This window comes from Tachysurus vachellii, chromosome 10 (assembly GCF_030014155.1).
Source record: "Tachysurus vachellii isolate PV-2020 chromosome 10, HZAU_Pvac_v1, whole genome shotgun sequence".
NCBI lineage: Eukaryota > Metazoa > Chordata > Actinopteri > Siluriformes > Bagridae > Tachysurus > Tachysurus vachellii.
Window position 1 is genome coordinate 6,301,039 of NC_083469.1, and position 16,495 is coordinate 6,317,533.

At 34.5% G+C, this 16,495-nt stretch overlaps 1 protein-coding gene across 1 annotated transcript; it reads left to right on the forward strand.

Annotated features, from left to right (window-relative positions):
- The first annotated feature begins 971 nt into the window (after positions 1-971).
- LOC132852710 (phospholipase B1, membrane-associated-like) lies at positions 972-16,262 on the forward strand. Its single transcript, XM_060880080.1, has 16 exons — positions 972-1,107; positions 1,732-1,793; positions 5,022-5,112; positions 7,405-7,463; positions 8,489-8,556; positions 9,342-9,385; positions 9,493-9,613; positions 10,926-10,977; positions 11,122-11,202; positions 11,881-11,946; positions 12,475-12,566; positions 12,904-12,985; positions 13,959-14,060; positions 14,215-14,310; positions 14,680-14,751; positions 14,865-16,262. The coding sequence occupies exons 1-16, from the start codon at positions 1,053-1,055 to the stop codon at positions 14,979-14,981; spliced, it is 1,260 nt and encodes a 419-aa protein (XP_060736063.1). The 5' UTR covers positions 972-1,052; the 3' UTR covers positions 14,982-16,262.
- The last annotated feature ends 233 nt before the right edge of the window (positions 16,263-16,495 follow it).

The following is a 16,495-nucleotide window of genomic DNA, read 5'->3' on the forward strand; positions in this document are numbered from 1 at the left end:
CCAATAAACTGTTCGTTCTAACGTGTCATCGTCTCTACAGTAAATATTTGTTATGTCTAGCGAAGACACTCCACTTAAACACATTAAACCGAGTTATTGTTAATACTGTGATGAGATGTTTATTGAGCATTTTTGGAAGGAGTTTTGTGGAAAATCTTGCCACCAATGGATGCCAAAAAGTCAGATGTTATTGAGAACCAAGAAAGCTGAGACATCTGCAGATGATCTGAATCAATTCAATTGATTATAATGATACAGAAAGTATTCCACAGTGTTAATTATCATTATTTTTTTTATAATGATGATACAGAAATGATACCATCATGTCTTGTCACAATTATTTCCCCATATTTTTTTAAATCTAATTTCTAATTTTGTTGAGAACTCCTCAAAACCTTTATTTTTCAATGCTTTATTTTTTAAAATGCTGAGTATCATGTACACCTATTTTAAGCAAACTTTTAAATGTTGAGTATAACTTCATTTGTTTTAAACAAACTCGAATAAACAAATCGGATAGTCAAACGTTTCTAAAAATTAAAGATTATATGTGTCAACCTTTTTATACTCTATTTATTTATTTTTCAAATCTTAAGAAAAGCTGAAGAAAAATCCAGTTGCACTCTTGTAGTAGGTTTGTAATCATTCTGTTTTCCTTTCTATGCACAACTCACAAGGAACAACCTAAAAACACATAGTCATTACTCTTTAATAAGTATACATATACATATCATATATTTCCCCTCAGTACATGGCACTGTTCACCAGGATAGTAAGCAATGCGTTTGTTTTTTGTGTTTATTATCTATTGACTGATTAGCCCTAATAAAACTTGCATCCTTCCTCACATGGACTCGCATGGTGCAGTTAATGATTATCACATTACTGTACTTTGCCACATACTGTATAACACTCATGTTAGGTGAGTCTTTAAGATAAAAAGCTATTATTGCTGATAATTGCTCATATCACTTCAGAATTTTATTGAGAGTGCATTTAAGCTCTAATCACGACTCGGTGCAGATTACTTTGTTTGTTGTAGACCAGAAATCATGAAGCTTTTTCTTTTTGCTGTAATTACACAGGTTCTACTATGTCATGTAAATGGTAAGTGGAAAAAGAAAACTAATCATATCATATAGTAGGTATCTCTTCTTTTATTTTAAATTAATTTTATTTCAAAAAATGTTTTTGCTTGTGAACTCAAATGACAGACTGACTAGAAATTTGCCTGCGTGGTTCAATAGACAGAAATGATAGTAGTTTATTGTGTGTGTGTGTGTGTGTGTGTGTGTGTGTACCTGTGATAATTTACTGAGAACTTTTTAAGATATCTACTTTCTAAGTGCACCCTGTGTATATTTAGAAAAAGCTGATCTTTTCCCATGAACACTGTAAATAGTCATCAGTTAGCCTTCATCAGTGTGAGTTTCACACCACAGCACAGCTGATAGCTGGAGATTTGTGCGTCGTGGACTGTTTCCCAGATAATCAGTGACATTGAGGTGTTTAAAACACAAACATTGCCATACATAATACACTTGATGTGCTAGTAATGTTTGATCAGCTGAATGATATCTGTTGGGTTGATGATGACAATTGTGTACCTATAATACATATACCTATAAAATAGGTTCACCTGATAAACACAGTCTGTGGCATTTTTGTTGTTGTTGTTGTTGTTATTTATTAGTATGTGTGCATTGTATAACATTCTTGTTTGTCTAATAGGAAACTGGCGGGAGGATTATAAAGAGAGCATAAAGCACCTCAGTCAGGACAAACTCTATCAGGTATGAGATCCTTGTTTACATGCATTACATCAGTTCACTGCATCTTTGCTAATATTTGCATCAACTATACAGTAGTAAGGAGATCTGATACAATATCTGCAAAGGCATTTGTTGTGAAAAATCCTGGAACCTTAAGAGAATATATTATAGTTATAATATATATATATATATATATATATATATATATATATATATATATATATATATATATATATATATATATATATATATATATATATATAGTATATAATACCAAGGTAATATATACTATATATATATGTATATATATATATATATATATATATATATATATATATATATATATATATATATATATATATATATATATATTATATAATACCAAGGTAATATATACTAGAGATTACATTAACCAGAAGTCAGAGGGTGGATAAAGGACTGTTTATTATAGTAACTCAGTAGACAGGAGAAGAAAGAATGTAAACAGGGGATTCAGGGCCAGAATCGGAGGAAGAAGAGGCGAGAGAGAGAGAGATATGCCTTAAGGGAATTATGATTGGAGTCATAAGATGTTGTAATAATTTTAAGGTAATATATACCTTAAATAAGGTATAAGGTATAAGCTTATATAATATATAACTATTATAATTATAAAATAACCACACTTGAGTCAGAGGGTGGATAAAAGAAAAGAGGAAATGTTTATATGTTTATTATAAATAAACTTAGTAAACGGGCGAAGTAGGAGTGTAATCTGGAGATCCAGGTAGACGTCAACAGGCACTGGCCTTGGGTAGGGGGAAGGACGAGGATGGTGAGGCAAGGACCAGATGGATCTAAGGGGAGATAAGGGGAGTAACTTAGTAGAGATAGAGGAACTGAAGCTTGAGATATGCGTAAGCAAGCCCAGCCTGGGCAAAGACAGGCTGAGATCATAATAAATTCAGAAGTTTAGCAGGCTTAAGGAGTCATCAGAGAACTCCATTTGTACACAAACAACATTATAGCAGCAATAGCTTAGCAATAGTAACAATATAAGATGATGAATAAATAGGAGCTTCTAACATAATAACTTTTGACATAAACCAGACTCATAGAGTGACTTATAATCAGTAAAAAATCATGTACAGAGGAAAATAGCAAAGGAGAAACTTACTCATTGTACTGTAGTTGAATGAAGGATTAATCCTCAGGACGTCTGTCATGAAAAAAACTAAGAAGCAAAGGTAACATTGACCAGGAAGTAAAGCTCTTTTGAGCACATTTTTAATAACAATAACAAAATTGTTATTTAGAATGAAGAAGACCGTGGTTCCCAGACCTTAGCTCATACATTGTTATGTAGAATGAAGAAGACCCAGGTTCCTAGACCTGGGCTCCCAGACCTGGGCCCTGGGAACCAAGGATAGGAAAATCCGTAAATGGGCATATGGGTAAAAGGTGATGGGAAATAAGGGGATTGTAGGGAACAGGATGTTAGGTTACTTAGAAAACATAGGAGGTAATTCCGGTAAATAAGTTGATATGAGAAAGGACACCAGGTGGAACTCCACCGTGGGACTGGGAACGTGCCTGAGAGGATGGGAACCAAAGAGGAGGCACCTAGAAGCGCCAGGGTATATATTGAGGAGATTATCTGAGGCTCCAGGCTCCTTGGGGGGAAAAACGTAAAAACTTTATGTTGCAAGAATGTCTTGAGAGTTTTGTTTTTGATTGCATGCAGATGCTCTTCATGAAGATGCTCTTTTTGGGTTTTTCATTTGTTACTTTGTTACTTTCAACTTAGCAATTTCTCTTAGAGAATTGTTGGCTGATTGACCACAATAAAGAAGTTTGCTCATTCTCATCCAGGTCTGAGGAGTTTTCTCAGTGTTTTGCTTGTAGTAATTATAATTTATCATTTAGGTCTAACTAAAACAGTCTTTATTAATCAAAAGTCTAAGTGTGGAGGTCACCCTGCGATGTGTTGACTTGGAGACAGGCTCTAAGTTCCAACACATTACACAACGTCTTCAAAACTCTGTCCTTGGGTTTGTTGTTGCAACTTTGCTTTAAGCTGCAATCTTAAGAAAAAAAGGAACTTCAGTGGTTCTTCAGATGGTCGAGCTTGTAGGTGCTGTAACATATTACAAGACACTTTTAGGTCATTTCCAGCCTAACATTCCCCACACTTGTAACTACATACAGTTACTTTTATCATAGCTACAGAATAAATAATAGAAGCTACTTGATAATATGTTTTAAGGTAATACAATTATATTTAGTTTCTTTCAAAAAATAGTGGCTCTATATTAAACCCCATACCTATATATTTAGTTATAATAAAACCACTGTAGGTGGGGGGCATGGTGGCTTAGTGGTTAGCACGTTCGCCTCACACCTCCAGGGTCGGGGTTCGATTCCCGCCTCCACCTTGTGTGTGTGGAGTTTGCATGTTCTCCCCGTGCCTCGGGGGTTTCCTCCGGGTACTCCGGTTTCCTCCCCCGGTCCAAAGACATGCATGGTAGGTTGATTGGCATCTCTGGAAAATTGTCCGTAGTGTGCGATTGTGTGAGTGAATGAGAGTGTGTGTGTGTGTGTGCCCTGTGATGGGTTGGCACTCCGTCCAGGGTGTATCCTGCCTTGATGCCCGATGACGCCTGAGATAGGCACAGGCTCCCCGTGACCCGAGGTAGCTCGGATAAGCGATAGAAGATGAATGAATGAATGAAAACCACTGTAGAAAATCTAACAGTAATCTAATAATAATTATTCAGAGGTTATTACTGAATTACTATTACTAATAATTACTGAATAATTATTTGAGACTGAGATTACAGGTTCCTGTGACACTCCAAGATTGTCAAAGTTATTATAATTACTGGGTGCTTATAGTTATTATGCTGTCACATCAAACTTAAAACCAAGTTGGTCTATAAATAACATCAGTAACATATTTGATAAAAATGAGTTCTGTGAGTAGAACTTTTTAGGACTTCTATGCTTAAAGCTTCTATGGCTCAGGAAAATAACCAGGATTTTATTGTATGCATTTAAATAATGAATATAATTTTATTATCATTATCATTATTGATATAATGATTTATTTTTTTTTTCAAATTAATTGTTGTGTTTAAATTTAAGTGTTAAATGGGTCAGTGGCTGCAAAATTCTTCTTGGATTGCCTAGGCAATGAGGAAGTGCTGAAAATGTGATAGAATTAATGGTATTTGGGTTTTGTAAGTTCTTTGAAGCACTTTGTTCTTATAGGAGTTCCCAGACAAAGTTCGGCAGCAGAACTTCCAGCATCCGCCTTTCCAATGTCCAGACATGAGCCCCTCTCCTACTGTACCCACGTCAGGTAACACAGAGTTCAACAATAACACGTAACAATAATAACATCCATAAGATTTCAGACAAGATGATTTACACTTCAACTAAGCTGAGAAGCACGGTTTAGGAGCTGCAGCTTGTATGTTATAAATATAGTGATTTAAAACAAAACACAAAAAACAAAAAAGTATATAAAATTGCATATACAAAAAACAACAAAATTGCTCATGCTTGTAAGGAATCGTAAAATTTGCATGAAATAGGGTTTAACTCCACCCTGTATCTCTATTATCGTACAACTATTTTTATTTTTTTACTGGAGATAAATAAATTTTTACTAGAGAGAAATCTCAATAACTAAGGCTTATCTGATTAAGCAAAATGGTCTTACTTTTGCAAATGTCTCACTCACTCTCTCACTCATTTTCTACCGCTTATTCGAACTATCTTGGGTCACGGATAGCCTTTGCCTATCTCAGACGTCATTGGGCATCAAGGCAGGATACACCCTGGACGGAGTGCCAACCCTTCGCAGGGCACACACACGCTCTCATTCACTCACACACTCACACACTACGGACAATTTTTCCAGAGATGCCAATCAACCTACCATGCATGTCTTTGGACCGGGGGAGGAAACCGGAGTACCCGGAGGAAACCCCCGAGGCACGGGGAGAACATGCAAACTCCACACACACAAGGCGGAGGCGGGAATCGAACCCCCAACCCTGGAGGTGTGAGGCGAATGTGCTAACCACTAAGCCACCGTTCCCCCTTTTGCAAATGTCTAAGACTCTATATTAATGTATATACCATATCTGACAGAAGTGAGTACACCCCTCAAAATTTTGTAAATATTTTAATGTGACAACACTTAAGAAATGACAATTTGCTACAATATAAAATAGTGAGTGTACAGCTTGTATAACAGCGTAAATTTGCTGTCCACTCAAAATAACTCAACACACAGCCATTAATGTCTAAACCACTGGCCACAAAAGTGAGTAAACCCCTAAGTGAAAATGTCCAAATTGGGCCCAAAGTGTCAATATTTTGTGTGGCCACCATTATTTTCCAGCACTGCCTTAACCATCTTGGGCATGGAGTTCACCAGGGCATCACAGGTTGCCACTTGAGTATTCTTCCACTCCTCCATTATAACATCACCAAACTGATGGATGCCAGAGACCATACTGTATGTTCCTCCACCTTCCGTTTGAGGATGCCCCACAGATGCTCAATAGGGTTTAGGTCTGGAGACATGCTTGGCCAGTCCATCACCTTTACCCTCAGCTTCTTTAGCAAGGCAGTGGTCGTCTTGAAGGTGTGTTTGTGGTCGTTATCATGTTGAGGAATACTGCCCTCAGGAATACTGCCCTTTGGCCCAATCTCCAAAGGGAGGGAATCATGCTCTGCTTCAGTATGTCACAGTACATGTTGGCATTCATGGTTCCATCAATGAACTGTAGCGCCACATTGCCGGCAGCACTCATGCAGCCCCAGACCATGACCCTCCCACCACCATGCTTGACTGTAGGCAAGACACACTTGTCTTTGTACTCCTCACCTGGTTGCTGCCACACACGCTTGACACCATCTGAACCAAATAGGTTTTTCTTGGTCTCATCAGACCACAGGATGTGTTTCCAGAAATCCATGTCCTTAGTCGGCTTGTCTTCAGCAAACTGTTTGTTCTCACACCATGTCTTAATGGAGCTCAGGGGCTTTGTGCACAGAGGGATTGTCATGATGGAGCAGTGTTTAAGGGAAGTTTTAAAGCTACGAACACATTCTGGACAGTTTTGTGTTTACAACTATGAGGCAACAGTTTGGGGAAGAACCATATGTGTGATGGTCAGCTGTCCACAAAAAAAAAAATTGCCATATTGTGTGCTTTCTAGCTCAGTTGGAATGACATTAAAATTTGTTGTGCACAGTTATCATAGTTCCTACTAATTTTGCGTGAGAAGAGAACGGACTCAGTCCCAAATGCTTATCTGCTATTTCAGATAACACTTATCTCTGTACCTAACATCACATAGAAAACAGCACTCACAGCACTTATTTATCTCATTTAAACAGCTACACAATTGAGAATTAAGGGCCTTGCTCAGGGGCTCAGGAGTGGCAGCTTGGTGAACCTGGGATTCGAACTCACGACGTCCAACCCCAATATTTCTAATTTCATAATCTCTCTCTGATCTCTGATTAGCACTGTAATTAGCACTGTAATAGGTTAAGTTAAATATAAGTCTAGTCCTTCACTTAATCTTATTGGCCTTTCTTGCTTTGACCAAAATTTTCTGTGTTTGTGTTGCAGTGGAAAAAATAAAAGCAGCTGACATTAAAGTCATTGCCGCTTTGGGAGACTCTCTGACTGTAAGTCGCAGCTTTAAAAGATTACCAAGGTTGTTAAATATGCACATATGAGTATTAAATATGAGTATATTTTGGAAAAATGTCTAAGTCAAACTCACAATTTTGGAAAAAATGCAGGATATTCCAAATTAATGTGGAAATTTTAATCTCTGGACCACTTATTAACCATTGCTTGGTTACCTGATAATATATTCTTGTCAAACACAGTATTTAACTCAATCACTCTGCCTAAAGATGTTTAAAACAAGGTTTTCTCATGCAATGAAGGAATGTCAGGCTTTTATAAATCAGATACCAAAATGTCTGAGATGCTCCTGTATTAATGCTGTCATCAAAACAGAAGAGTGATTACACACTGTGTAAAAACGATGTAAAATGTTTAAATGCCCTTAAAAAAAAGACTCATTCCTCACATTAACTACACTATTATTTCATATGTCTAAGTGTAATTTATTTAAAGGTAGATTTGGTTAATTTAATATAAGGGTAGAGAACTTTAACAAGATGTCTAAATGCTTTTACTTTTGGGGTTAAACAGTTGCTAAAATGTTAAAAACGTTGCTTGTTATTGAGATGCAGAAGAGAAACATATCTATAGTAGAAAAAAGAATTGACTGTAGTTTTCAACACATATTATTTACCCGAGTGCCGTATTATTTATAGCAGATTGGGTTTGAGTATCAATATTCACCTGTCAGCAGATTTTAATCCTTTTTTTGTTTACATTCTGATGCATTGCGGGCTTTTTTATGTCAGTGAGATGATGCCCTTAAAGCGCTACATATTCTGCCCTTTAATCAGACGACGTTAATGTATTTTTAATGTAATTTAATGCATATAATTTGACCTTAAACACAACCAATGTGTTTGGTTGTGAGGGTTTATTCAACTTGAATGTTCTCAGTAGTAAAAATCTACATACCTCTACATAGACAGTGCTGTAGGTCTCAATTAACTGAACAGATTATCTCATGCTCATGTGGCTCAGTACAGATACTTTCTTGATTTGCTCTGTCTTTTTTCAGTCAGCCATTGGTGCCAATGCCTCTACAGTTCTGGGAGTTCCAATCGAGTATCGACATTTGTCATTTAGGTACTGAATATTCTGAACATGTCTAAGCTTTTCAATCTCACCATGTATCAGCTTCAATACGTTAGCATGATTTTTGGAGGTAGTACGTAGCATTTGATATTAATTTTTATTTCTAAGTAACTTTAAAACTAAGCGAAGCTAACTACATTTGTAATAATAGAATAAATAATATAATAGAATGCAAAAAAATGTTGGGTGTTTAATCAGCTTTGTAAATTCAGCAGATTAAATTTAGATTTGAAATTATACAGCGCTACATCACGGCATTTTAGAAAAAAACAAAGACAGATTCTGTCATTGGCATTTAAGCCAATCAGCGAGCAATAAATTGCAGCGTGTCTTTCTCTCTACAGTTGATTGTTTTACAGTTGAATTTGATTAAATTACCTGAATTTTTAAATTAGTAGTTGATATAAAAATTTTTTTTATTTGCATCAAATCTGAGTGGCATCAATATTATTCCATATTCCATAATGTTCATTAGTGAATTTTATAAAATAATTTAAAACCTTTTTATTTATTATTTTTTTTATTTTTATGACTTTAGCAATTGGGAAGTTACATTCAATACATTTCTCTCTCTCGCTCTCTCTCTCTCTCTCTCTCTCTCTCTCTCTCTCTCTCTCTCTCTCTCTCTCTCCCTGTAGCCATCACACTGGATTACCAGGGTGTAGTTTAACTGAATAACCTAATGCTTTTACTAATAAAATAAGCAGTATCTGTTTAAATGATTGTGTTAAGCAACAAGTTGTATTAAAAGCTGAGCTTTATCTCACTGTGTGCAGTATTGGGGGCCATGGAACATACCGTGATGTTATCACTCTTGCAAGTAAGATAAGTTATCTCAGGTTCAGAGGATATTTCATTCTTGCTCTTTTTCTCTCACTCTTTCTTACTTGTGAACTGGATTTCTCTTGTTCATTCTCTTTCTTTTAGACATTGTGAAACTTTTTAACCCGGATGTCATCTTTCCGGCACCTATTATGACCCTGAACGAACGTCCTTCCAATATTAATGAGACCGGCTTTAATTTAGCCGTTACTGGTCACAACACGGTGTAAGTTCAAACACTCCACACCTCTCCAATTTCACAAAAATTATTTTTTTTAATTTGTAAGTGCTCATATGAGTGAAATCACTGGTGTGAGAAGATCATTCTATTAATGTTGTATCTTTTTATTTAAATTTTTTACTATTTGAGATGCAATATGCAAATGAATATTGCATCACGTTTGTTGCTGTGATTTGTTTTTATAAAAATGATTGACTCATTGGAGTTTTGCTGAATTTGTTCGAATAGCTCCTTACACACAAATGTACAATAACTCAAAAAACAGTATCTCTTGATATCTCTTGATCCTGATATGATTTTCAAGTCTTCACAATAGAGGCTTTGTTTTTGGGAAAAAAAAGGATCATATATGAGAATTTAAGCAGTGTAAACATAGAAAATAGTTTGCTGTGTTCTGCCAGTTTGATGTTCTGCCTATCTGATTATACAGCACAGTTTAGCACAGTTCTAATCTGAAGCATTAAACATTTCAGTGATGACACTGGAGAAGCAAGCGCATCTTTAATACAGTATGCAGCATCTATTTCAGTTCAGTAATTTTTAAACAGCTTGTTTTTTTATACAGGGAGACCACAAAAACATTTTGCAATTAAAATTAAATGAAAATTGTATTTCAGTTTAATTCAACCCATTTTGCTGAAATACATGGGAATAAAACAAAAAATAAACATTCACTGGACATTAAAACCTCTACAAAGACCGATCCCATCATTATCCCATAATATCCCTTAACATCCCATAATAGTCAGGAAAAAAAGCAGAGGGATTTCTCTCTCTCTCTCTCTCTCTCTCTCTCTCTCTCTCTCTCTGTGTGTGTGTGTGTGTGTGTGTGTGTGTGTGTGTGTATGTGTGAGTGTGTGTGCGTGTGTGCATGTGTGTGTTTACCCACCCTATGTCCAATGTTTGTGGGATAGACGCTTAAACTGGACCAGAACAAATTTCTTATTGAAAATGAATTAATAGCTGAGTGAGTGAGTGAGTGAGTGAGTGAGTGAGTGAGTGAGTGATAACTCTGGTGTTCATGAACTCTTGTGCCTATGTCATAGTAATAATAATAGCATAATTATTGTGATAACCATATCTATGTGATAGGAATAATCAGTGTTACCTTGGGGAAAAGATATATATTCTCTCTCTCTCACACACACACACACACACACACACACACACACACACACTTGCATCTACAGAATTTAAGATGTTTCATATGCATCAGTTTAACCCATTACACACAAATATTTACCTTCTTGATGTTTCTTTTTGTCAGTCTCATTGTTCACTTGCATTTGTTTTGCAGGAATTTCTCTGAACAGGCCAGGAACATGATCGACACATTCAAAACCTATCCAGTAAGATTTTAGTCTGCCTTTTTGACCCCTATACAGAACATAAATACAGTACATCATACAGTACATACACCCATATTACTAAAAGTCATGTAGTTTTCTGTCACTGAGTGTTTAATCCTTGTGTATTTCATGCTTTTTATTCAGGGGTTAAATTTTGCCGAGGACTGGAAGCTAGTGACCATTTTAATTGGGATGAATGACATCTGTGATTATTGCAAGGACAAAGTAAGCAGCAGTATCTTATCTCATCTTATTACTTCACAGATGATGAAATAACAGACAATTGTGATGGTATACAGTGATATATATAAATCTAGATATCAGAATAATTATAACACATAAACATCCCTTAGAATATGCAGAATATTTAAATTACTAATAAACAGATGACTATCAAGGTCAAGTTTATTTTTAATAAACATTTGAGCAATTTAGCAATAGCAAAAAATATAGATTTTTACATTTTCTGCTATTTTTGTTTTTAATATTGTAGATTTTTAAAATGTAAATCAAATCATTTATACATTCAAAGTCATTCGTATTAATTTATTTATTAATTAATTATACAATGATACACATATACCAGTAACAAACAGTTCTTGGTATTTATCTGAATTATTTATGTTACCAGACCTTTCTGTATTTGTACTGTATTTGTGTAGCGGAGCTCAAATGCAAGGCAAATTATGTTAAAGGAATCAATCTAACACAAAACATCGATTAAATAATATACAAATAATTTAAACCAGTCACGATAAATAAACCATGTGAATGAATTTAACTAATTAAAAGCACAAATCACATATTCCAATATTATATCTCATATTCATTATATATTATCATCTCATATATCTCAATATTCCAGGATATCTTAGCCACAGGTGTGTTTTTTTTTTGTTACAGAAATTGTTTTCACCTGACAACTTCATCAAGTACCTCATGGACTCCCTAGATATGATGAAGAATGAGGTAAGTCTTTATGTATTTATTTTTTCCCCCAATCTAAATAGACCACATGTAAAATTTACAAGCTGCTGTATTTTTTGTAAATTGTGAATACGTCTTGGACCTGAGCTTCTCCAGGCATCATTCAAGTTACATTTAAAATACTGTGTTGTGAATAAATTACGCCAGAGTCAGGCTATGTTTAGACTGAAAAAGCACCTGAGACCTCGCTGTAAAGCACAGAGTTTTATTTTCAGTGGCTCTTCCATGAATTCTACTGAATAAGAGGATGTTTTATATCAAAACTTGGTTTGCCTCTGTTGGGAGGTTACAAATCTTGCCTATAACATGTTATTGACTTTATATATTAATGTTTGTTTAATGTTTCTGTAATGTTGAAGTTATAATTCAGTAAAACAAACTTAAGATATGCACTAGATTTTTTTTTATTATTAAGAACTTGCATGTAAATGTAAATGTAGCCTGATTTGCATTAAATTCACACAGAACGAAGATCCATTTATGTTTTTTTATTATATAATTTTTTGTCAGATTCCTCGATTGATTGTGAACATGGTGCAGATTTTTACTATGAAGCCTCTGAGGGATGTCCAGAAGCCTTCCATTGGCTGCCTGCTCCAAAAGTATTCTATCTATCTATCTGTCTATCTGTCTATCTGTCTGTCTGTCTGTCTGTATGTCTCTATCTATCTATCTATCTATCTATCTATCTATCTATCTATCTATCTATCTATCTATCTATCTATCTATCTATCTATCTGTCTGTCTGTCTGTCTGTCTGTCTGTCTGTCTGTCTATCTATCTATCTATCTACCATTATTTTCTATTACTGCCTCCTCACTATCTATCTATCTATCTATCTATCTATCTATCTATCTATCTATCTATCTATCTATCTATCTATCTATCTATCTATCTATCTATCTATTTATTTATTACTGCCTTCTTCTCACTTTATAGAAGTTTCTGTTCGTGTTTGGTCAACCCTGAAGAGAATTCCCCTGAACTGGCAGAGCTGAATGAAGTAAATCTGGAATTCCAGGTATGTATTAGTGTACAGGGTCACAGGCCTCTCTCACAGTCACTTACTATAATATATTGTAATAATTTTGTCCTAATAAAGATGCTTAAGCAATTTGTAAAAATCATAACGGTTACAAATCAACAAGGTGACAAATTTTATTATGAAAGAATATTATGTATTTCTTGCCACATAAAATTGTCCATGAAATTAGACGCAATTGTAAATCTACAATCCACTTTTGTAAAGTACACAAAAATATGTAAAAATAAACAAATAAATAAATAAAAAATAAAAGAAAAAAAAGAAAAAAGAAAAAGATTTATATTTATATTTTTCAGTAAAAAAATCTTGTTTTTTGGTTTTGTTTTGAACAGTAATCTACTTTGAGGCACACAATTATTTATAATAGAATAAAATAAAATGATAGCAAATGAAGAAATCTTGAATAAAGAACATTTTATCTCCTTATTTTTATGTAATAAATATAAACCCTGTGAGCATATTTCGATTAATTTATATTATATTTATTAGTTATATCATGCATATTTCAAGCTTTGCAAAATAGGGTTAATAATCTAAAAATAACAACAATGTAATAAATGAAAATAATATTCGATAAATTAGTATTGTTGAATTATCTTAGAATCAGGATATTTTTACTTGCAATTAAATTATTTTTTTCATTTGCCCACGGTTTCGTACTATTATCCGTTAAAACAGGACATTATGGCTCCTGTGTTTTGGAGAAAAAATCAACACAAAATCCACACTTGAGTGTTTTTCAGCTCAAAACATTAAGATTTTATTGTGAAGTCTAAGCTCTTAGTCTCAAGCTGAGACATCATGATAATGCCAGTGGGGAAGTGTGTTTTAAAATAGCAGTAAGAGCACTATAATAGGACAGTGAAAACCTCTGGTTTAAGTGAGGAGCAATTTAAGCAACACACGGTTCAGTTAACAGCTGGTTTGTGTGTGTGTTTTGTTTTGGTAGAGAAGACTGGAGGAGCTGCTGAACAGTGAACGTTACTTTAAAGAGGATTTTGCTGTGGTTCTGCAGCCTTATGCAGCCTACGCCCAGCCACCAAGACTAGCTGTGAGCAATTCTTTGAAAAATAATAACAGACTAAATTTGCCTAATCAACAATCTGTCTTCAGAAATTTACAGAACAAATTAACGAACGCATCTGTCATCATAATGTAATGGTGTACCAGCTGTTAGTCCTCTGATCCTCTGTCATTTCGTACAGAACGGAAAAATCGATTTTAGTTACTTTGCTCCAGACTGCTTCCATTTCACCATAAAGGGTCATGAGGAGCTAGCCAAGGGTCTCTGGAACAACATGGTACGTTTCATCTGTCTTACATTAACTGCTTTTGTACCACAGCATAAATTGTTTGTGAATTTGTCTTATTAACATCGAGAGAGAAATAAGAAAGGTTGGTGATGGAATGGCCATGAAGTTAATAGCTGCAACAATGTAAGTGATAACGGAACAAGCTTGTTTCACAGACATTCCCTAACCTTAAATATAACTATAATTTAACAAGTAGTACAAGTTGTCAATCTTTAATTAAATAGAAATATTGCTGTGGTATATGACAAGTACAACATTTCTAGATGTGCTGTTCTCAGAGTGGTGGAAACAAGTACGTATTATTTTTATAATAAACCAGCCTGGTTGAAATTGACCTTTAACCTTTATCTCTACCAGTTTCAACCTCCAGATAAGAAAGATATAATCGAGACCTTTTCAGAGCCAGTAAAACTCATCTGTCCATCAGAGGTAAGGTAACATTAACAGTGCTTTTGGATCTTACTCTGTACCTCTGAACCTCAAAACCTCTGTACTGCAGTTTTAGCATGTTCATGTTTATCTGTTTTTCCTTTCATTTGTAGGAGCATCCTTACATCTACACCAGACCCAAAGCTCTGTCCTCGGCAAACCATCTGCAAGTCATCTGGACTCTTTTAACACTTACAGGCCTCATTACCATTTACAACAACATGCATTAATTGCATTCCTTATGTTATAGTCCTGTTCTTACCACCCCCTTGTCAACTATTCCACTACTCCTTGTCCACTATTCTCTATGAGTTTTTATTACTTATAAATACGGTATGAAAACCTATGGAATATTTAATATCACAGAAATGTTCACTTGAGGTATGAGGGTAGGATAGTTACTTTTCTCTCCATGAAAAGGGCAGACCTTTTCATTTGGAATATACTAAGTACATTTACTAAGAACTAATCGCTATCATGTGCAGTTCTGAATTTGTGTCAGTATAATGTTCATAATATTAATTTCTCATTCATTCATTTCAATGTTATAACATTTATTTCTCATTATTAATGTTTTTATTTTATTATTAATGGTTTAAATTTAGTATTTACAGTATCTGACAAATTTATTTTTCAATTTTTCATCGAAGGCAATGACGTATTATCTGTGTATATTAATTAGAACTTAAAAATCTTAATATTAAAATAAATTAATGCACAATGATTTTTAAACAAACTTTTAAAAATGTATTATGCTACAAAAATCTAATTATTATACTCAAGTACAGTGTATAGTCGATGAATATAGGGATGTATTCAGGGTTGCCAAGTTAAGACTTGAGTACAAAAAAAGTTAGTATTTACATTGAGAACTTAACTGGGGTTCAGATATTTCAATGACACCCAGACCACAAGAATTAAGGAATAGAAAATACGGACCGAAAAAGTAAATGTTATAAAATTTAACACAATAAAACATTTAAAAAGAGGTAGCATTTAAAATGTTTCCATTAAATTAAATTCATTTTATTTGTATAGGGCTGTTATCAATTCACATTGCCTCAAAACAGCTTTACATAAGTATAGTAAAAGAATAAAAACTTTAAAGTGTAAAGTTTAAAATTAAGCTACTATTTATCTCTAACATCTATCCCTATCACAAATCTGACTGCCGCATCAGTAGTTCAAAGCCAACATGTCAGTTTCCAGGCAGTTCCATCCACAGCAAACTCATGTTCTTCTTGTAAACATGACGGTTTCCTTCAGTTTCTCTGGTTGCAGGTGGGTGCATTGCCTATGCTAGATTGCCCTCAGGGGTGAATGGGTGTTGAAATGGTACCCTGTGAAGTTATGCTGCATTACATTACATCTGATATCCAGTGAATTTATTTGGAAAGGAATTACACGTGTGATGTTACCTCTGATTTAGTCTTTTCAGAAATATCCTACTTTAATAAAGACTGTAGTAAATTCAATAAAAAGGGACAACAGTTCGCATGATGACTTGGTAATACTGATGTATGTGTGATAAATGCTGTATAGTCTGTGTGTACACATTTTATTCATTATGTTGCTTAACTTGCAATTATAAAGTTTACCATAAGAGGACACCGTTGTATATGTATTAATTGCAATTATAAAGTTTACCATAAGAGGAACCATAAGACTTGTTTTAATCAGACTGCACTATAAAAATCTCCAGTTAGACTCATAAAAATAAAATGAGTTATATCATTACCAAGGT